Source organism: Apteryx rowi, unplaced genomic scaffold (genome assembly GCF_003343035.1).
Source record: "Apteryx rowi isolate R43461 unplaced genomic scaffold, aptRow1 scaffold_174, whole genome shotgun sequence".
Lineage (NCBI taxonomy): Eukaryota > Metazoa > Chordata > Aves > Apterygiformes > Apterygidae > Apteryx > Apteryx rowi.
This window is the reverse complement of record NW_020448019.1, coordinates 461,821-484,959: the sequence shown is the minus strand read 5'-3', so window position 1 is coordinate 484,959 and position 23,139 is coordinate 461,821. Positions and strand designations below refer to the sequence as shown.

Sequence of the window (23,139 nt, the reverse complement as noted above, 5' to 3'; positions counted from 1 at the left end):
CAGCTTGCAGCACAGACCACAGTGCACATGTGTGCAGCCGGTGGCCTCCTGCAAGGCTCAGGATGCGAACGTCTCCCTGGAGCCTGCTCCTTCCCTGGAGATGGCATGGGGGAGCGCACACTCGTCGCTGCTGCTCTGTTCCCACAGGCGGCCGGGGACGTACAGCTGCGCCCAGGCATTTGGTCTGGGGAGCAGCACGTGTTCCTAGTGCTGTYGCTGCTCCAAACCCTGCTGCCTGCCCTCCTGTATCTGCATCTTGTTGCTGGAAAGAAGACAATGAAAAAGGGGGTCATCTGCACTCATGCTTCCCCTTGCCAGCACCAGCTCTCTGAGGCACCTTTGGGGAGACAGGGGTTTCCAGACGAGGAGGGTTTTTGCTCAGTAACTTTGGGCTGGTTGAAGCCTGCTCTCACAGCTCCCGCAGTACACGTGCCCTCRCCCCACAGGCGCAGTGGGACCAGGGCACCTGGCTGTATGGGAATCACCGTTTGCACAGCTCGGAGATTGACRGTCCTCCTGTCTGCTGCAGAGGAGCTTGGCCGAGTCCACTGCTTGCAGCATCCCTTGCCCCTCGGAYGGTGTCTCCTGGGAGTGAACTCCCAGTTACTGCTCTTGGGGTACCTCTTGCAGGAGGTATAAGAAAAAAAAGGAAAGGTAGTAAAGAAAAAGAAAAGGAAAGGTGGAAAAAGTAGGAATAAGAGTAGTGATCTTCACAGTTACAATATTCTGGAATCTGGCTTCTAAGTGTCCCTTTAGACTGGCTCCTGGCACTGTGTGACAGCTGTCAAATACTTTAACTAAGCCAAGCTGAACAAAAGGCAATTAAGTTTTAATCAGAAGCACAATTCATTTCAGGTATACATTTCCTATAACAGTGATTTTTAAAGACTTTTTTTCCTTGCCTGCTCTGAAGCACAGGCAAGTGCAGTGCCAGTCACAGGAGAAGGAAACTGCAGGGTTCAGCGAAGGGCTGGGGGGACATTGCCACGAAACAKCTCGTCCAGCCTTTGAATCCTGGGGCCTGACAGCCGAGACAAACCACCATTTCACGTTCACTGATGTTGCGGTCTAATAGGAGAGTGAGACCAGTTGGTGATGCTTATTAGGTTTCCTCCTTCCCTCAAATGAAAGCAAAGTTTTGCAAGTAGCTTTCTGTGAAATGCGAAGATCTGGCTTGCAGCCCTCATACGCCAACATGATAAGTGAGGAGATATGACAGCTTGTTCAGAAGAACCCATTCATTCAATGTGGCCACAAGTGAAATTTTTGGCAACCTYTGTCCTGAAGAATGAACTTGAGTCTGTGGGGTCTGTGAACAGTTGTCTGGAGTCCTGCAAAGCTTCCCAGCTCTGTGAAAGGTTTATGCTGCAGCTGGCTCAGCCAGTAGCTGCATGAAAAATGTAGATCAGTGATTTTCCACTGTAATGTAAAGAATCTTTTATAACACCTGTAGAAAACTTTACTGTTTTCAGCTATAACTTCACAGATAAAATGCACTGCAGGTGGAAGTGTAACAGGTACTATTTTTTTCAGTGCACAAACACTGATGCTTGGCCTTTGATATGATTTGGGGATCAAATCTTTAAAATACAAATAAAAAAACAGGGTGTGAAGAAAGTGACCTAGCAAGCCAAATAAGTAAGTTTCTTCTTTACTACAGAATTGTCATTCTGGAGATTTTAGGCCTCTGTTTATTCTGAGAATAAAAGCAAGTGCCATRTTGTCCCCTTAATGAGCATCAGTCTCGACATGATGGGGCCATATGGCACAAAGCATTTCTTGCTAGCTCACACGTGGGCGAGAGGACAGTGCGCTCTGACTGGTCTGGCTCTGTTGAAGCAGCAGGTCAGTGTCTGTTCTGGTTATGATATGGACGTCTGTCCGTTATGAAATGATTTGAGGCCATGCATTCAGTTCCCATCGCTTTCCTGTGCAGTCCTCACGTGACCTCATTTGAAACAGAAATAAATGCTCGCAGTGGCCTTGCTGAGCTGCTGGGGCAGGTAGCATGGAAACGTCAGGGCTGAGTGAAAAGGGAGTTACGAGTCAAGAAAGTCAGGACCAGTTCTTCCAGGGAGAAGATGATGATRTTTCAGTATAATCTGGAGCAGGCCATTTATTTATTAATAGAAAGGAAAGCTAAATTCAGAAATCGCAATAGCTGTTAATGAAATTTTATAGATTAGTGGTTATGAAGAGGTTGTCATCAATAAGTTCTTGGACTTTATTTTAAATGAGGGCTTTAAGCCCTCAGCCAGACCCTCTAATTTAAATGCCTCTCTCATCCTTTCTACTTTAAAGTAGCTAGAAATAGGCAAACTTGTGGTGCCACCTGTGGCCAGAAGCAGACTGGTGTGTCTGAAAGGTCAGCTGCAATGTTCATGTTGTTCAGGGACCGACAAGGAAAAGCAGGCGGGGAAAAAGCGGAGAGCCAAGATGCTAAGAAAAAATCCAAGTGGCAACAGCAGGTGTGTTGTGTAGCAAAGTTGCGGTAACTTGAGAGAGGTTGGGCAGGGGTGTGCGGGGACAGGGGACTCTCCCGGGGAGCGGTGCCCGGAGGGAGGTGCTCTCGGCGCCGACGGCCRCGATGCTGGGAGCCGCCAGGGCTCAGCGCTGGCGGAGGCCCCGTGGGGTCAGCCCGGACCGCGGGCTCTTCTCTCAGACTCTGAGAAGTGAGGTGAAGTTAAAGTGGAAGGTCCATGATTTCAGACTAGGTTGAGTTTTCATCTTTTTTTTTCAACCRGAGGCCACTGAGCAGGATGCTCTAGCAATGAAAACTGTGGAATGCAGATTTGTGTTCAAGTCCTGTCACTGCCATTGCCTTAACCGGGGACTGCACATCATTTGCAGTGTCTTTTTTTTAAGAGTTRCTGTGGATGAAAATGGTTTCCTGGCCTAGAGCTTCAATCTTTCTGTTTTCTCTAGGAAGTGGGAATAATTATTACTTTCTTTYACCTGCTTTCCCTGTCAGGCTTGTACATTCCTGGGGATAGGCCAATCTTTAGCTGTGTTTGATAAACATATAAGACAGCACGGCCCCTGATTTTCATTGAGCCTGCTAAGTGAACGTACATCATAATCCYACAGAGGAGATGACCAAGTGCTCTTAGTCCGAGCCCCACCAGCCTCGGTGGCTGCACAAGTGTCAGTTTACTTCCTTTCTTTCTCTGAGGATAAAAGATGGTTGCATACTTAAATTGCAGAATCTAGGCTTTTCGAAAGCTCGTGCACAGTTAGGAAAGGATGTCCATTTTGTCCCCTTTCTCAACGTGCTTTCAGTGTCGTAACAAGATATTATTTCTTTAATTACCAGAGTTCCCTGGTACTTCCCCACTTTAACCTCTTTCAGGATGCTACAAGAGAGAGCTGAGGCTGGGAGCAAGGGGAGTAGCTGCGCCATGTGCTAGAATTACTGTCATGGCATATTTGTAAGAAATGATGGAGGACATTGCATATATAGAAGTGAAGTTTCCTCAAATGGTTTGTTTCTAGCGTACTAGTATAATAACCATTTTTATTATACTAACATTGTATCAACTAGACTACTGGCCAGATGGCATATTTAGTCAGGTTTAAAGTGCAGGTGCACTCTACTTACATAATAAATGACAATATATTAGCACAGTGATAGTAATATAAAAGCAGCCTCCCGAGTAGTCACATGGCCAAATATTAAGGGTTGCGAGGGAATTGTTATGGTTCATTGTTAAGTGGCATTAAAGTACAGAACAAGAAGATGAAAAATGTCATATTAGCATAGTTGCTTTGCAAGTGTCAGTATTATCAAAGCTCAGTGACCATATCTGTACTGGATCATTTTTCCTACCAAAAGAAGATCACAGTTGGAAGCGCACCTTTAATGGCCATGGAATTTTGGTAGCATGTTAGTCTTGCCTCTGAACATTRGACATGCGGCATCTCCTTGAGAAGGCCATGTTAAGATGGCCTTCACCATTTGGAGGGAGGTCCCTCCAAAGGTCCCCCTACCTGAGAAAGCTTGGGYTTGACAAAGCTAAAAGAAACTATCTCCACATGTTTTTTGTAGGAAGTTTTCTTTCATTTGTGGTTTGAAGCTTAAAGAGCACAGTGCTGGGTCTCATCTRCCTATGAATCTTTTGTTGAAACTCAAAACAGACTTGGTAGAATTACAGACATGAAGAATGCTCGAATGAGTCAGCCCTTTGCGAACACCAGCCTTCCCCAGACCCCCCAAAATACCACTCTCTTGTAAAGTATTCCACTAGGAACACTTGGGTGTGTATGACCAGGATATTTTTAGTTGTTGTCTCCTTGCAAGAAGAGTTGCAGTCCTCCCACAGGCAGAAATAAAAGGGCAAGTTGATTGTAYGAATTCCCACTAGAATTTCTAAAACAGCAAATTCATCTGAGGGCTCTCTTGGGGAGGCAAGCAAAATTTAAATGTCCAAGTTTTGAAGTTTTTACTGGTGTACAAAGTACAGATAAACTCAATTAAACTCTGTGGGTCAAAACAATGAAAAAAACCAGCGTTGGAGACAAAAAAAAAAAAAAAAAAAAAAAAAAAAGGTTGGAGAAAAAAAAAAAAAAAAAAAAAAAAAAAAAGAAGGCTTGTTAAGCTTGTTACTCCTGAAAGGTTTGGAAGTCAGAGGTGATGTGTTAAACTCTGGTCATTAAACGTGGGCCGTGGTCGGGAGAACCTCGGAGGCTGTTAGCTCGAGGTGCAGGGCCGCGCGCTGCCCGAGGAGGCTGTGCCCTGTGCGAACTGGCTTGCCGGGAGGCAGGCTGTAGAGGAGGGTTTCTGGAGCTGCGGTTCGTAACCCGTCAGGAAGTGACCTCTGGATCAGAGACAGACTGCGAGGAAATCACGCAGGTAAAAATGGAAGCAAATAGAAGCAAGAGCAATGCTGTAAAGTTTAGCCTTATTCTGATGTGCATGGAAGTGAAAAGCACTATGGCAGCTTGGTTTTTTTGGTTGTTTTGTTTAGTTTTCCCCCAAAGCTAGGTTCAGTTTAGCACTGTTTGAACTGCTAGTTGATGCCCTTTGTCCACTGGTGATTTTTACTCCTTTTTGCTAAGATCTAAACCAGAACTGGTATTAGAGGCCCTTCCCGGCCCCATCACCATCCTCCTAAGTCATCCCGTTCCTTAATGAGCATCTTGCCAGTGTACTTGGGTCTCATTGGTGTGGGGTGAGAGGACTGACTTACGCTGAACTCCAGCTCTTTGAAATTACTAAAGTATGTAGTTTRGAGAAACAAATATGTTTGGGCAGATTTTATTGTTTCCCTTAAGGTCCATTCAGGATGCGGTTCCTGCAGTTTCAGTCACACTGATGGCTTTTTGTCATGCCTTAGGGGATACCACAGGTTAAAAACAAACACAATACCCACAATTATTTATTTACTTTATAATTAAAGAAAGGGAAGAACAAAGTACAAAACCAACTTAGTATTCTTCAGTTACAATTTCCTTTTCTCCACAGAAAGCTTTTACCAAAGATTATGTGTTTGAGAGTTGGCTTGCCTCTGGGAGCTCTTCTTTTAATGCACGAAGTCTGAAGCATATCGCTTTCAAAATGAATAGAAGGTCACATCCTGGGGCACCCTCGGCTAGATCTATATTAGCAAGTAATTTGGAGCAGTAGGAGCAGATCATTAGAACAAAAAATTTGGAGCAGAAGCCTTTACATCCAAACTGTATGTGGTTTGTGGGGATTTACTTCAAATCAGAGTTAGCCTGATGCTAGGGATTGAATGTCCCCAGCCTCATGTCTTCTTTGAAGCTGTCTGAAGACCAGTCCTGGGTTTGGACTCTYATGTTTCCATTTGGGCAGGAGTGCATCTGATGTGTACCTGGAGCAGAGCTCCTGGCTTGGTTTCCTCCTGAGGAAATCTGGTTTCCTTACACCARAACTGCTCTGTGAACTGAACTGGGGGAGGTAAGTGGGGACAAGAGCAGGATTTGATTCAAAGCTGCAGTCTTGCCCCAAATCATAACGCTAACGTAGACAGGATGGCCAAAGTCAAGGAAAGGCGGACAACAGAAGGATGTTAAAGGTAGAGGAGGAGATCTGTCATGGATCTGCAAAGCAGTTTGCAAATAGGCAGATGTAATTCTAAGTTTCATGAAACAGATGTGTTTTATTCAGTTACTTTAAAGAATCTGTTCAAGGCACAGTCTTGCAGCAGGTAAAATTAATGGATCTGCTTTCAAAGGAAGCATTGGTTGATCTTCGTAGCAGTTCTCGGAGGAGTAACTGGCTTTGGTAGGGGAGCTGACCATATGCAACCGGATAATTAACTGTGTGTTGGCACCAGTGTTCCATATTTAAAGGTCATAGAGTTACACAATTAAATTCCTGAACAGTAGTTATATGCTAAAGCATCTTTTTGATTGTATAAAATTGCAGTGGAATGAAAATATATGGAAATAAGGCACTTTGCAAATTTTCTACCTCTATAAGAAATGTACAAAGGATGCGTACTATGCCATTTCCTGGTAATACTTGTTTTTTGTACGTATCATATAAAAACCTCAGAGCATTCATAGGAGGAGATTTTTTCTGAGAGTTAGTTACTTGAGCTTAAAATGGTAATATTCTTTAATAAAGAATAAAGGGAAACAGTATCCATCTCCATTTTACAAATGAGGAATGGATTATAAACCCCAGTGGTGTGTAGGTGTTTTACTGGTRTAGGGAATGGATACTTAATTATCTTTGATGGCCTGGGCCTTAGCAGCTGTAATTTCTTTACTTCCATAAACACACAGTTCACTGAAACTGTGATTAAAGGCTTAAGGAATGTGTAGTTAACTCATCAAAAATATGTACATAAATTCAGCTGATTCATTTCACTGTAAGGCATATCCTTATTTATTATTATAAATGAATCTCTAATGTCGCTCATGCAAAGTCTTAATGAATGCCATTCTTTTTCATTAGGTAGGTCTTTAAAATCGATAATGTTTTCTTTAAGGGAAAGCTTTGACTGTTACTAATTTAAATCTCATTAACTTTTGCCTTTTTTCCTAAGGTTCAATTGGAGCTACRTTTTTCATTTAGATTTGAAGCTGCAGGCTACATGTAATTCCATTTAAAAACCCAAGGTAGGCAGGAATAATGTTGGGTTGACAGTAGTTTAGAGAACCTAAAATTCAGAATATTTTGCATGCAGCCTACACTTGTCATTTAGAACTAACTGTTTTTCCCAGCGTGAAGTTTGAAGATGCGTAAGATTTTGAGAAATCCTTTCTCAAATAATATAAAGTTTGCAAAACTGGGTTTAAAGTGACTCTTTGCTGCATCATATTCTTTTAGTTTGCTTCATGTGTATGTAGTGAAAGTTTGTGAATCTTCTTGAGATTTAGAGTTGTAACCCCAACGGCTTCTCTTTCCGTGCTTGCGTTTGCTTGTCTGTGCCTTTGGGTCTAGTAGGACACCGCTGTCRTTCCTCCCATCCTTCAGACAGGTTATCTCTGCTCTCTGTAGTGCCGACACCATGTTTGCATATATGCAAATAGAAGCAAATATGTACAGGGACTTTTATACCTTCTGAGTAGATTTCCCCTCTTCTAACATCTGGCTACCACACAGAGAAGCAGTCCAGTAGCAACAGGGCCATTAGTGATGCCTTTTGCTATTACAAGTTTGTAGCTCATAAAGGAGGTTTTATTTACTCATCTTTGTTACTGAAGGCACACAGATCAGTCCCAGGGAAGAAGAAAAAATCCAGTTCTCATCATTTTGATGACATATTTTTGAATATTTAGTATTAAACAATAGCGAAAAATTGCATTGTAAAGGTTTATGCAGCCCTAGGCAGGCTGTCATGGAAACTGAAAATTTAGCAGAGCTTTTAAAAATACTGGTTGGCTGGAAGGGTTCTGGCACYGTATTATTCACTGTGCATCAAAGTTAACACATTACAAGCAGTGGTTACTTTCAATTATATAAAATCAGATGAGTCTTTAGAGAGATTAAAAYGAGATTTGTAGCAGCTTAGGATAGTTCTTAAAGTTGACAACTTGACCGAGCATGATTTTAGATTATGTGAAATCTAGCATTATTATATTTATATTTCTGTTTGCAAAGACTCTGTTCAAAGTGATTATGATGGAAATATTTATAATGAAGACATAATAATGTCTTTAATATGCAAATCACCATAATTGCATTTCTTACCCTGTCATCCTCACACTGAAATATCATTTATTTCACAAGTGATATATGAAAAAATGACTGTRTTTGTGATACTTCTATTTTTAATAAAAATATAACAGCAAGTGTCTTCATCTCTGAAGAACTCTTTATCAGCAGTTCCCTTAAAACAGTTTGTAAGACCTCTGCATTTTTTTTATCTTTCTGATTCATACCCTTAGTTCTAGCTTGTTCTCTCTCTCTCTCTCTCTCTCTATTTCATGCTCCTTCCCCTTTCATGAAGAAGGTTTTCTGTAGAGGTGTGCGTCCAGAAGTATTGGCATTGCATAGTGCACTCAGACCTCAATGAGATTTGAAAGCCAGCAGCACTTCTAAGGCCCTCACGAAGAAAGAACTGACCTGTTGCTGTCAAACTCTGCTTTAACCTCAAGGAGAGCAAATTAAAAGTGAATTTTCTGAACCCCTGGAACATGTGTTACGTTGTCCGAGACCTCTCACTTCCTTTCCCTGGCTGTGGTCCATGATGCATAAAACGAGGACACATACCTTGTCTGTATCTACCCTTTCGGTAGGAACAGTCCTTTTCCTCTTTCTTTAGATGCAGACGTGGACAGTTCTTTTTGCTTTGATAGATGAACTGAAAAATTAATAAAATAATAATAAAATTGACTAGGTAGAATTAGAGTATTTTTAATTGAGAATGCATCCAACCAGAATGCTGTTCATGGAAATTAATCCCCCCTGCTTCCCCACTCAATACTACTTGCTGGATTCAACTTCAGTTCAGAAGGTGAGGTTAAGGATGGACGGGTGGGCAGGAGGGCAGGGGCCGGAGCGCTGTGTGGCTGTGCGGGAGCCGGGGCCCTGCCGAGCCTGCCGAGAGGAGTGGGAGCAGGCACCAGCCCCAGCGGGTGGGGGGAAGCCCCTGGGGCAAGAGGGCACTGAGCAGTGTGGAGCCCCTCAAACTCACTGAGTTAACTGTGGCTGAGCATGGGAATTAGGACGCTCTCTATAAAGACGTGATGGGCAGAAGGAGAAGCCGGCATCCAGCTTCTTTCTTCTATCCTGTCTTCCCTAATCCCTTTGGGTTTTCTCTGTTTAAAAATTTAATACTCTGATTTTCCCTATTTTAAAATGTGACTTCTTGAGTTAAGAACATACCGATTGTCTTTGGGGCATTCACTGTAGAAGATGGTCTAGGCACAGCTACCTCAGCACTGACTCAGGGCCCTGTCATAGTATTAGTTATTTAAAAATATTACTTAGAACACATGTCCTCAATCTGTTATGCCAGTCGGTTCCCAAGGCTGAGAAAGTAAATGATGGCTGGGAATTAGGTTGAGAATCTGGGAGCGAGCAAGAAAGTCTGAGGAAACAAGCAATCTCCACATTGAATGTTGAGTAACCAGTCAGTACACATGGAAAGAAATACATTAAATCAAAAAGTCATCCCAGTTTTAATATTCTTTTCTGACATATCAGTAATACAGATGGAGGCTTTTTTGATGATTTCCCTGCTCACAAGCTGTGCCTGTGCCTCGCTCGGCGCTGAGGTCCCTCCTGGGCACGGGGCAGCCCTCCTGCCTCGCGCCTGGCAGGGCGCGCGGGGGCCCCTCAGGAGGCCTGTAAATAAAATACAGTCCGGTGTGTTTTGTGTTGTTCTGAGCAGGAGACAAATTACGTATTAGTAATAAAGTATTTGCAGTTAGTCACTTCTGCTTGGTAACACATGAAGTGTTTCTGGTTTCTGGCTCGCGCAGTTGTGGGGAAGCGTGAGGAGCGCGCGGGGTTGGAGCGGGCCCGGGTCCGGAGCGCCTTGTGTCCCGGAGGATGGGAGAGGGGCGCCTTGCAGCCTACCGAGGACGTCCTGCTCCAGGATTAAACTGGGCTGTTTTGGGGTCTATCTATTCCATAATGGTTCTTATTTAAGGATAAATAGTTACTGTTCTGCGTGAGCTGAAAGCAGTGCACGTTCCCGTGGTGGTTCAGCCAGCTGTAGGCTCTGGTCTGATTTAACACTTTGGGGGAAAAAAGCAGGGAAGTACCTAAAGTCTCCGTGGGCATGCTTTTGCAGTGAGCTGCCCCCTCTGAGTATGAAGTGGCCCCACCACCGCTGCCATGGGGCTGGGGACCGCATGGTGTCTGATGAACGTGGCCGGGGTTTGCACTGGAGGATGAGTTACTGCGGTGTGTACAGCTGGCTTTGGAAGCAGTGCTGTGGGAATTCTCTTTTTTCTGTTGTTGCACACAGGTTTTAGAAAAAGTGTGTTTATATGGTGAAAGTGTACTTAAATATATGAGACATTGTGTTGCGGAGCACAGTGTTGCATTGCAGCTTGATGCTTTACCTGGAGAGAGACATCTGTAACACAGGTAGCTCTTGCAGAGATTCCTTTCTCAGTCWTATTTCCTTTGTCTTTCTTACATTTAATTACAGTAGCTTGTAAGAAGGATAGTTTGATGTTTATTTGTTTTAAATAGAAACAAAAGTCTTCAGAACAATGTTTATTGTTTAAAAATATCTCATTCTGAAGCCACTTCTTTGTAATTTATCAATATTACAGACACATTTTAGTCAAATAACTCTCTAACAATTCTATTCATGGTTGTCCTGTAAAGCAAATACCATTTTGATTTATAAGTGCTCGTTTTACTGAAATGAGATTCAATGGGTTCTGTAGGCAGGAGTTTCATACTTAATTTCTGCTGTGTACATGCAGCTAATGAATTGAAATGAGAGAAGAAGTTACAACTTAGGTTGGCGTGTGGGTCACAACCTTTTCAAGCAAAGGTCCACTTGTCATGTGAGTGGAAATGCTAATTGTCTCACTGCCACTGAAATGCTCTGTGCCTGGTAACGGCGAATGTCAAGCAATTGTCAAATGATAAGTATATCCGATGGTAAACGGGTAGAGACAAAGCAGGTGACCAAAGCTAGTAATTTGTCACAAATAAGTTCAAGTGAGCTTAACTTCTTCCTTTCTGTTCATGAGCAAGTCCTGATTTAAAGTTGCACGTTCTTTTTTTTTCAATTCCAGAGTGTTCATCAAATAGTTTGCAGATGTTCAAGATCCAAAATGTTCATTCTAACTACTGTGCTTACGATAGAGAACTAGTAATCTTCTGGTTGCCTGACTATAACTTTGTAAAATAAATAATGAAAAGAGATGATTAATGAGCAGGTTAGAGAATGTAATGAAGAGTGACATTCCCATGTTCCCATGCGCACCTAGGTAGGTGAATTATATGAAAGCATTTAGTCTTTCCCAAGTACTTCTACCGAGRAGATTCCCTTTCTGTGCTTGCAAGTTGTAACTAAGCAAGGGCAGTGACGGTGGTAGGACTGAATCCGAGGATCATRTAGGTTGGAAGGGGCCTCTGGAGTCCAGGCTCCTGCTCAGTGGCCTTGGGGAAGTCAAGGTATTTGTCCAGCGAAGGGCTACAAAGATGATTAGGGGACTGGAGCATCTGTCTTATGAGGAAAGGCTGAGAGAGCTGGGCCTGTTTAGCCTGGAGAAGACTGAGAGGGGATCTTATTAATGTATACAAATATYTTAAGGGAGGGTGTCAAGAGGATGGAGCCAGACTCTTTTTGGTGGTACCCAGTGACAGGACRTGAGGCAACAGGCATGCGTTGCCCRTGGTAAATGGGGATTTGGATGACCAGAAATGTCCCTGCTGAGGTGTCCCGGTATATAGTTGTTGAGTCCTCCTTTGCTTTCATGGTGAGGTGTGATATTATCCAAAGCCTCTTCTGACAGTCCCCTTGCTCCCTTGCTCTCTTCTTCTGTCAAGTGTTTGGCCTCTGCTGGGAGGGAAGCGCAGTGAGAGCCCTTACAGCAGACCTGTGTCGCTTGAGAATCCCCCCCAGCAGGTGATGAGGAAATGAATTTAGCCTGATGTATTCAACAGGGAGTTCATCTTCCTAACCYAGTCCAACCTTAGGAGGACTGTGCCCTCAAAACAGAGGGCAACTCAAGGTATCCATATACTTGAAAGACATATGGAACATAAAATAATTTATTGCATATACACCAGTCCCTCTGCCCCACAGGGACCAGAAAGTTAATAGAGTTTCATTCTCCTTTCRTTTTAAATTTTTATTATTCACAGTTCTTCCCTACAATTCCCTGCTGGGAGTAACAAGCAGTGGATATAGAGCTTCCTAATTGTGTGATTACTTGAGACTGCAGCTACCTGATCTGGGATCCAGTTTCCATTTACTTTCAGTAGCTTTATTCAAAGGGACTGCAATGAAAAAAGATTCATCAATTATTAAAGTGAATTCAGCTTTGTTCCTAAAGTTTGCATGGTGCTAAAGACTTGAGAACAGAGTGTGCAAATGCCTCCATTGGTTAATGTGAGTGGCTGGAGAATATTAAAACCATTTCAGAAAGCGTCCTTAAAGAGGTCGTGARTAGTCAGCACCACTTTAAAGAATAATTACATGTGCCTCCAGGTATGGAGAGTATTTCCAGAGTGTTGCTCCTTACCTGAAAAGTGCAACGAAATATTTTCAATCTGTTTTACTCATCACTTGCATCAGTTATTATTTTCCCTTTTCTTAGAAAAAGAAAAYAGGAAGAACCAGTGTGTATCTAATTTGTCCAAGGATAGCTGTGTGCACCAAGGAAGTATCAGAGAGGTTAGGAATTCTGTCTTTGTGTAATTGTTTCACATTGGAAAAAATCTCCRTCAAGAATGCTTTAGCATCGTTCCACTGATTTCCTCAGGGATCCAAAGAGCTAATAAAAATGGCAATATTTAGTGTGGAAGATGCCCAAAAAAGCCAGATCTTCCCCTTTTTTGAAGCTTTGAAAGTGGAAGTGTTTTTTATTTAGTAGAGTTTGTAAGCATTTTATCACCTTTCTTATGTGAAAATATTGGGGTTCAGCTGTTCAGATGTTAAAAATCAACCTTCCAAATAGTAGTCATAATGAGAGAAGTGCTCTATATTTGAAGTCAGTTGAAAGAAATGAATGAAGATAAGTGAAGAAAAAAAAAAAAACAGCATTAAGTTTCACCGTTAAATCTTCTGAATAAAACTAGATCTGGGTGAACAGCTCATTTACAGTGTTTATTGAGCCCATACCTGTGTTCGCACTGATTGTTGTGTGCCTGAGAGGTGTTGTTTGTTTATAGCATTTAAATTTCAGTTTTAACAGCAAGATTTTGGTACTTATTCAATCCAAGAGCAGGCATAACATCATGCGTCTGATCTGGCCAGTCCAATCTAAGCAACACAGTTTTTGTTTAATGTTCCTTTGCTAGTGGGATAAAGGAAAATATGCTAATTTAATGAAGTTATTTCATGACTAACTTTGAAGAAATGACGATCCACAAACAAGAAAAGATTGTTTGCTTAATTGTTTGGATGACTTGTTCACTGCAGATCACYGGCTTGGCTTTACTTCCATGGGACCAAAGACTAAAGCTGGGCAGAGATGGGAGCTTTGTAAATGAACTTTTCCACAGCTGTTCCCAACCTCCCTGAYGCCTGTAGGAGAGAAATCAGAGCTGCAGGGGCATTTGTGAGAGAGCTGCCCGAGGGGCTGAGGACACAGCACAGGCCGGCATGCACGCTTTGAACCTGGAGCTGTGAAACAGGTCTGGAACGTCACAAAATAAAGTTCCAATTTCTACACTGTTTACTTCAATGAAGACTCTGAAAACCTGCCAGATATTGAAGTGATTACAAGGTCAAGGTCACCAAACTCTCATTTTTTATGGTAAATATGCTTCATTTTAAAGAGTTGCTTTAGTGCCCTCCTTTCTCTTCCTCTTTGCTAAGCAGAGCGATCRGCTGAAAGCAACCAGCAGAGCTTCGGCAGGACTCTTTGGTTCAGGTCCATCAGTCTCCAGGAACATTGGACTCAGAAGAGGTAGTAAAGAGCAAGAGGAGACCAGAGATTTCCCTTCCATCACACAATGTGTTTCAAAGCTACCTGTCTCCAGCAAAATCTTACCTGCTGGTGGTGATTTACTCTTCTCTCCCTCAGCAAGTATTTCTGAAGGTCCCTGTGATCCAGTGCCATTGGAAAAGCTGGCACCAGAGCCATCGGTTTGCACGGCTGGTCTGACAAGTGCTATGGGATGAAACATCCTTGTCCAGTAACTTCTACTGACACGACTTCAACATTTTGCTTCTTCAAGTAGAATTTCTAAGTCCCGACCTCATTAATATGCTGTGGCTCCTGGAAGCTGGGAGTTTTGTTCAGGGTCCACGCTGCTTTTTTCTCTCCCTAGAGAATTTTACAAATTGATGATCTACAACTGTGTTCTTTCTTTTGCATTTTGAATGTAAGACTAAAATGCTTCCAGCTCTGTATGCATAAGTAAGTCAGGCCAGTGCAATCAGTTGTTGTTTTGACCTCTGGCAGTATATATTTACAGTTTGTTTGACCTCAGAGGAAATTATGAGTGTTCAGCTGGAATCTTTGACATTTGAGCTGGGTTGTGGCTTATAAGAAAAGCTGGTCAAAAAGAATGAAGCATATGCAAATTGTTGTTAAAGTTTCTTGGCCCATCTTATAGAAATCTGAAGTTTTCTTAAAAATTTGGAAAAAATTCAGCCTATATAAGTCARTGTCTTTTTAGTTATTTATGAGCCAGCTTCAGAGAAATACTGTATATCTCTAAATCAAATGAAGTTTCTTAGCACTCATAGCTGTTTGATTTGAGAATAGTGAAACATTTGCACCTTTACTAGTCTTGAAAATTCCAAACATTTGAATCAGTAAACTTCAATAGTCTAAATACTGCTAGAAAGCATACAGAAAATGGAGATGATAGTAGAGGAAGTACACAGTCTTTGTTTGATCTTTTTTTATGATTTTGTGTTTCTGCAGCAAAACAGACTCATAGTTAACAATGGTGAGTCTAGATGCTGCTGAGGTAGAAATGAATTATATAATTAGAATTGTTTGTGGGTAGTAGGAGAAACATTGGCAAAATTCACCCAGCTTGAATCATGATAAACTTATTTTTCTCTCAAGACTGCAGGTAGTTTTCTAAATAGTCTTCATCTCTTGCAGATAGATTTTTGATTTACTGTGTCCCTGAGGGGGATATATTTGAGTTTTTCTAAAATGTAGTTTAATATATGTGTATAGTCAGAATCAAAAACTAGCATTTGCTTGGCTAAAATAAAAGAAGGGTGAGACTGTAACTCATAGAAAAGAAACATCACGGACCCTTAGCATTAGCTTCCTTCTCTTTTCCTCACTGCTTGCTATTGAGGACTGGCTCCATTCCTTCTGGAGAAGGTGGTGGCGGTCCTCTACCCTGTCTCTGAAGTACCACCATCATTGTAGCCTTTTCCTTCTCCCCTGTAAAACTGGGTACTTACTTGTGCATTCACTGACTGTACCTACCCATTATTGTTGGTGGACCAAATACACAATAGTTGGGTGTATTTGTATGTGCCATATACAAACCACATCTGTTTTTAAGCTGTACAATCTGAGACTTTAATTCTGTGCATCAAATTTGTTTTAAGTCATGGGTATTTATAATTTTTTAATTCTGCTTTTGAAATCTGGTAGCAGAGGAGGCATTCCTGAGGCAGGGATGTACCCCAAGTACATGGGGCAAGACGTCCACGCTGGAATGAGCTCTTTCCCATCACTTCCTTGTCACCATCTGGGGAGAGGGAAGTCTTTTTTTCTTTTTTCTTTTTTTTTTTTTCCTTTAATGGCTGCCCTGAGGCTTCTTCTGTAGTTATACTTTGTGGAGCTAAAACACCCCGATGTATTCAGTTGGAGAAGTGTTGTGCAAGGCTGGAGAGGGAGCAGGAGAGATGGAGACTCAGATGTCTTTCTGTAGGGCGGATTTTTATTGATTGCTGGGGGAGTATCATCAGACCTGGCAGTTCAGTAGGTCAGCTACGCTGAGGGAGCTCGAGGGGCAGCGCCTGGCCTGACCTTGTTTTGCAGGTGCCATACGCCGCTGTAAAGAGCRTACAGCATGATCAGTACACGCACGGGTGTTTTGTTGGAACTGTGTTCTCTGCGTGGCGAATGCATCTCTGCATTTTGGAGTGTTTCAAGAACCAGCGGCAGGGCTAGGGGGCTGCGGTTGCTGTCGGTGCTCAGGCGGCTCRAGTGGCTGTCGCGGGCCACGGCGCAGTCGGGTGCGAGGAGCGGGGAGGAGGCCGGGAAGCGCCGCGGAGGAGGGCAGCRGCAGGCCGGCGGCATTCCTGCGTTTTCTGTGGCCTTGCTCTGCAGCTGCTCTGTAGCTAATACAGAAATAAAAATATAACTTCTTCATCAGAGGAATATTTTTCTGACTAAGTATTTACAGTCAGCAGTGCATTTGCTTGCTATGTGGTGCAATAAATTTAGTACATTAGCTAGTATATTTATTTTTTAATTATTTATTTGAAAATGATTTCAATTTAAAATGAGATTTCAGGTAACAAGGTAGGCAAACATGTTCAACAATCCTGTGGCAAAAATTGCTGTAGGTGACAGATCCTTACAAAAATTATTACAAGCAGATTTGCAATGTGAAAATTATTTATATGACAGCAAGCAGAAAGACAAATTACTCAGAGACTATGTTCATGCTCTTCTATAATTGCTCATAAATTATTATGGTTCATGTTAAAATGCATCTAGAATCCCCAGACAACTAGATCTATTTAAAATAAGAATAATGGCAAATTACCAGAAAATGGAGGGGGGAGGTGCCGGATGATTGCTGCCATGGAAGTACAGTAACTTGCTGCCCGCCAACTCCACCTGTGGTTTGTTTCACAAAGCTGAAACCTTCCTGTTCAGTTCCTCAGGCTGCGGCAGCCTGGGCAGCCGGGACGCTCGGAGACCTGGCGGCTCCGAAGTGCCGCTGGCTGCCCGCGCCCCCGGCCGCGCAGGGGCTCCCTGGGCCGACGGGCCCCGTGCGCCCAGGCTGAGGGGCTCACCGGGGTCTCTCCCCGGCTGCGGGACACGTCGGGGGCTYGCCGCGACCCACGCAGGGCCCTCGCGTGGGAACCCTTTAATCCTCTGGGAAACTGGGTCGCGTTTAGTCCCTGGRGTTGGAGGTTGTTTGACTGGAGCTGGGGGACGGACTGACTGACAGGCGAGCCTCATTTCCTTAGGAAGCCAAGCTAAAAAGGGGATGRTATTTTCTATATCCTCTCAATGGTCTAAATTCTAGAGAATATTTCAAATAATTGTCTTTATTGAAAGTGTCTAAAAACCACCCACAATAGAGGGATTTGGTTTGAATGAGCTTTCAAGCAGGCACTTATTAAGGATCAGCTGATTATTGGGTAGCAGAGAATAGATGTATATACATTTATTATATAATAAGTGCCTCTCTTTAATGCCATTATTTTTGTCTCCTTACCACCCTGATTATATTACACATTGAGAGCCAGCCCAATAGCAATGGCAGCAAACTTTGTTCTCCGTAATGGAGTGCTGAACTCCACCGAAGCAGCTCCGGTCCTTTGTGGTGACAGCTCGGAGAATGCTGCGACGGACGAACGCCGTCACTGCGGCGCCCAGCACCCCACCGGCAGCCCCTTCCCGCGAGCCCAGGGAGCCTGACCTACATTTCAGCCTCCACAGCTTCATGCAGGGAAACATTCTCCACCGGGTATTTAACAAGAAAAAAGGAGCAAGGGGAAAAAGGCATCTTCTGTTTGATTAGTCTTTCTTCAATAATTAAGATTTAGTTGAGGTGTCTGCGAGGCTTCTCCCCTCCACAGATGTGGGCAAATGTTACAAAGCCTGTTGCAAATCGTTGCTCCATTCCCCGTTCGTCCTCCTCTCCATCATTTCCACCTCATGGAGCGCCCCGTGGYGCCCGTTGGCTGCGTGAAGGCGGCCCGCGGGCTGGAGCGGTGGCGAGGCAGCCGGCGCCGTTCCCCTCACTGCGCTCGCAGCACCTGGGCTCCTGCTCCCATCGCTCGCTGCTGCTCTCACCTCCGGTCGGACCCTCCTCGTAGCTGGGTGCAATTAATGGGAGAAATGGGTCTAGCGTCAAACTTCCTTTTCTTTCTTTTCCTCTTTTGAGATGCAGATCTTGAGCCAGGGTCAACCAACAGAGTCTTGTTAACTCCACGCGAGCTGTGGAAACATCGCCAGCCCCGTGGTCTCCCTCTGCCTGCTGGGGGCTGCCACAGACAGATTTTAGCGAGTCTAATGACTTGGCTGTAAATTACCAACTTTATTTAAATGTCTTTCATCCATTCCAGTGTGCTTTATATACTGCAGCAGCTGTAACTTTGAATATGAAGCAATAGAGAAGTATACGCTAGAGGCAAGAGGAAATTTTCAAATGAAAGTATAAGAGGCAGATTGAATGATGCTGAAGGATGTTTAATGTTTGTTTGAGCTGTGCATTGATAAGTTGTTAGATGTCAATGTGGGAGAAGTATTTTATTAGAAAGAGCAGTGTTTTCTGTTTCCAAAGCTGGATTTCCATATTAGGTCAATACCGCACTTCATAACTCTTCCTAATAGCTTTTACATTGCGACTGCTCTGTGGCGTACCTGGAAACTGGCACCTTTCCGCTTGACCCGCAGGTCTGCATGTGTATCTCAGGGTCAGGTACTCTTTACTGTCATCTGGCTTTGCTGAACCAGCATTGGTTCGAAAGCCTTTGATAGTATGACATGATTAGATTGATGGAAGATTGACAGAATTAATTAGAGTGGCTGAATTAGTTTGGATCTGAATTCCAGTTCTGGGCACCCCTATTCATATCAGCCTGTGCCTTGGCTTATACCTGTGTGACTCTGCAAAATTACAGCAGAAAAAGGTGCCTTTGAGAGTGTCTGTGTGTCCTGAAGAATAAGGATGAGCAGTCTGGAGAGCTCAGCATTTCCTTTCACATCCCGCGCTGAGGAAACAAGGCTGCAAGCTTTGCAGTGCTTTTAATTGTGAAGCTTAAAGAGCAGAGCTCAAAAAAAGCACAGAGCTTTTGTGAAGAACCCATTGATACCCACTCAATGCAAACGCTTTCAAAGCCACCTATATAAATTCATTTATGATGTCAGAACCATGTTTTAATGTAAAAAATAGATTGGATGGGTTTGTAGGCCTGGGCGATCTGAGTGGTTCTTCCAGCTCTGCTGCTGGTTGCTCATGTCTGTATAACACCATAGCAGAGATAGGTGAATGTAGTATTTGATGTGATCCTAGCAAGAGATTGTTTGAATTACGATGTGCTGATGAAGTATGCCATATGAAATCTGAAGGATGTTATAAACRTGAAAGGGATGCAGTGAAAAAAACTGAGTTGTCCAAACACTTTAATATATGATTTTCAAGTAACAATTAGCCAAACTTGTCCTGTTCTTTGTAGGACTAAGCAATGAGATGAAGAACGCAGAGGAAGAAATGCTGTTGCAGTAATAAAAGGAAGAAAAATCAATAAATTTTTACCAGCCTTTCATTTTATGTCAATAATAGTTGCAGTTAGAAACAAGAAGCAAAAGTTTTATTTTAAATCAGCAACAAAAGGAGTATGGAAATAAAAATTGAAGTTAGTAGTGAAAAAAAGTGTACATAACTTCGTGTGAATGTTTTGTTGTTGGGGCTCTTTTCTTTGAAGTAAGCAGCCAGTTGGCACAACCAGTAGCAGCGTTTCCGCCTGCCTGCTTGGCCGGTTTGTGTGGCGCCGGGCGAGCTCAGCCGTGCCAAGGGCTTGCACYGGCTCCCTTTGCTCCCCAGCGCCATCCTGACCGTGGATGCAGGAAGCAGAGAGTGCCGAGCACTGGGTTTCCCTTCCTGCCCTGTCACCTCCTGAACCAAAGTGTGTTTGTTTTTCCAAGACAGAAGAGTTTGTATTAGAAATGTAAAGGAAAGTGAGCATTATGAACAAGTTTAAAATATGTCTCTCAGTTACTTGGTTCAAGTGGTCACAGTATGATTAAAGCTGCTGCGCTGCAATGTGGAAATTAGAGCTTTCCATTTACCAAGGCTAGATTTGAAGGATTCAAGAGAAGCCTGAATAAATGGTAGGCACATAATTAAGAGGTAGTACAAGCCACTAAAAAGGACCTGATTTGATCTTCCACCATGAGTACAATTTTGGGTCTGTACATTTGTTTAGGAAGTAAATAAAAATCAGTTAATGAGTGGCTGCTATTGAAGATATATGTGAAATAAAGAGTATATGAGAGCATCTAACATTTAAAATTTGAGAATTCATACTGGAAATGCAGAAGAGGCAGGCTGAACTGTTGTTGGTTGAATCTGAAACAGCTACATCAAGGTTAAAGATGTTCCAATTACATATAGCTGGATATGAGCAATAAATTATACAAAGTACACATTTGATTGAAGATCAAGTGAAGTATAAAACCTTCTAGAGCCAGGAAAAGTGCTTCGAATGTTTTTGCTGAACAGAACATCAAAAGATCCCCTTTCATGTTTGCACTGTTCCTTTATTCAGCTTGATTGCATTGGTAGCATGTTGTAATTGTATCCCATCGTTCATAGTACTTCCCTCTGCAGTTTGAGTAGGGTGTAGCAAAAAGAGCTATGTGGAACTGCTTTGAAAATAAAATGATATATGTCACATCTGATACTGTTTTTTTTATGTAACAGATAATTAGCAGAGGTGAATGGAGAAGTTTTAAGGAATAGAATGAGATCAGATGTCAAAGTACGTTTTCCTCCGGCAAGGAATTAGAGAATTCAAAACCGGTTTATTGGGTCAAGTAGTTAAAGTGAAAACACTTGGATTATTTATTAAAGAGTTAGTGTTTTGGATATGAAAATAATGACTCTCTAAAGAAATGGAATTGAGTAGGCCTAATGTGCTCTATTACTTGCCTGCACATTTTGCATTTACATGTAACTTAAAAAGGTTTATAAAACTCTTTAACTACCAATAGCTGCTTTGAGTTTTTCATATTGTTATAAAATAAAGGTTCTTTTCTTTTAATTATTTGCATTGCATTTCACAGGCTGCCTCTCACTATCTTGAAAAAAAAAATCTGTATCTAATCTTTCTTTATTATTGTTTTGCTTTCAGTTGATGGTTGCATTGACTGGTCAGTGGATCTCAAGACATACATGGCTTTGGCAGGTGAACCAGTCCGAGTGAAATGTGCCCTTTTCTACAGCTATATCAGGACTAATTATAGCATGGCCCAAAGCACAGGTCTTAGGCTTATGTGGTACAAAAACAAAGGAGATTTAGAAGAACCCATTATATTTTCTGAAGTTAGGATGAGCAAGGATGAAGATTCAATATGGTTTCACTCGGTTGAGTTGCAAGACAGTGGTTTCTACACATGTGTCCTAAGGTGGGTATTGTGTTAAAATGTAACTAAGAATGTATAGAATGTTTTGTTTAAAGAACTGTTTAAATTTAGCTCTCAGGATTGAGATATTCTGCCAATTAATATATACTTATTATTTTTTTCCTCATAATTATATTTGTCACATTGATACTGTGTCTTAAAATTATATTTTCCCTAGTAATTATAGTTACCTTTTCCAATAGTTAAAATTAAACATGTGCCTTCACTTCTTTACYTTTTTTTTTATTTAAGACCAACATTAGCAAATTCTCGTTTTGCCATGAACCTTCAGAACTGGATACTTCTTAAACAAATCATTAAGTTTTTTGGTTAAGTAATGCTCTTTTTCATATCCTCTGAGTGACAAATGACAATCATAAATGAGTTTTCAAAGTTGGTAATTTTGTGATTTTTCACCTGGGATSCTTTTCATTGTTGAAAGTTATCCAGGAGTTTAGACACGGTTTGAATGATTCTGATGAGTTTAGGCCATGGGGAATTAGTTGTCTCTGTTTTTTAAGAAATGTTTGATATACAGTTATGATTTGTCATAGCTTTAGGCAGACCTGGCTTAGTAAAGCACTTAAGTGTATGTCTCAAAAGTACGTTGGAACTCTTTCATTCACCTTTAATTAAGCATGTGCTGGAGTTCATTACTTCCATCATGTGGATGTTGAGACCAGCTCTATATCTAACATGAAAGGATAAAAAATGAGAACTCTTTAAAAATGAATGAATAAATACCCCTTAAATGATACAGATTTGAATTAAAGGAGTTTATGGATACTTTATACAATTCAGCATTTGACTATTTAGTTTTGGAGAACAAAGCTTGCCTCCTGCTTACCTGCTCTTCCATACTGAAGTTGTATACAGATTTGATGAATTTAATACCAAATATTTGCAACAAAATAACAGCCCTGTTCAGAGCCCAGAAGCTGCTCAGTCTTCATCTCCGCTAGGTCTTACTGCCTTGTTTCAGCCTGCCTCTAGCCGTTCTGGTCCTGAAGACTGCTACTAAAATCAAAGATTTGTGCATTGTGTGGTTGTTTGTACTGTGGACCAACATCCAAGCTGAATATCAGATGAATCTGCCAAACTTTTAAGTCTCTGAGGTAGCCTTTGAAGTTTATTATGTCCTTATTGGCTGTTCTGTTACAGGTTTGGTGTAATGTGAATTCCATGATTTTGAAATGTTATGGGAAGATAGTGATTTATATGTTTCAGGAGAGCTGCACATTTTTCATAAAAAGTAGCTGTCGTGATAATCAAGTTACTAGGCCAATACGCTTGGAAATTTTTGTGCAAATCCTGTGTGAACAATGAAGAATTGATCTTGGATCAAATTCTGGGACATACTTTTATCTGAGAAATTTCAAAACCCTTTGCTCATTTACATGACAAAGTAGTTTTGGTAACAAATGGGCAATTTCTTAAATAATTCATGCATTCTCCTCATTTTCAGATTAAAACTATATGAAATGCTCTTTGGAAGGCATTACACAGCAATATCATCTTCTCTGTCAGTTATGCGGTTTTGCTGCTTAGCCTAAAACTTTCTTATATAATTACAGATATTTTTGCCTTTTTCAGATTTATGTGGGAGTGCAGAATATTATATATTGTAATGACATGTAAAAGACCACATTTCTTCCTTGAATCTATTTATTTTTTCTTCCAAAAATTTGGTAATGTATCCTTGCTGTTATTGTTTATAAAATTATAGGTGGCTTAAAATAG

At 41.9% G+C, this 23,139-nt stretch overlaps 1 protein-coding gene across 1 annotated transcript in view; it reads left to right on the top strand.

Annotated features, from left to right (window-relative positions):
- The window catches only part of IL1RAPL2 (interleukin 1 receptor accessory protein like 2), a 456,662-nt gene that overhangs the window by 237,403 nt on the left and 196,120 nt on the right, over nt 1-23,139 (top strand). Inside the window, exon 4 of the mRNA XM_026061041.1 lies at nt 21,129-21,402. Coding sequence (XP_025916826.1) covers nt 21,129-21,402 — 274 coding nt within the window. The remainder of the gene's footprint in view (nt 1-21,128; nt 21,403-23,139) is intronic.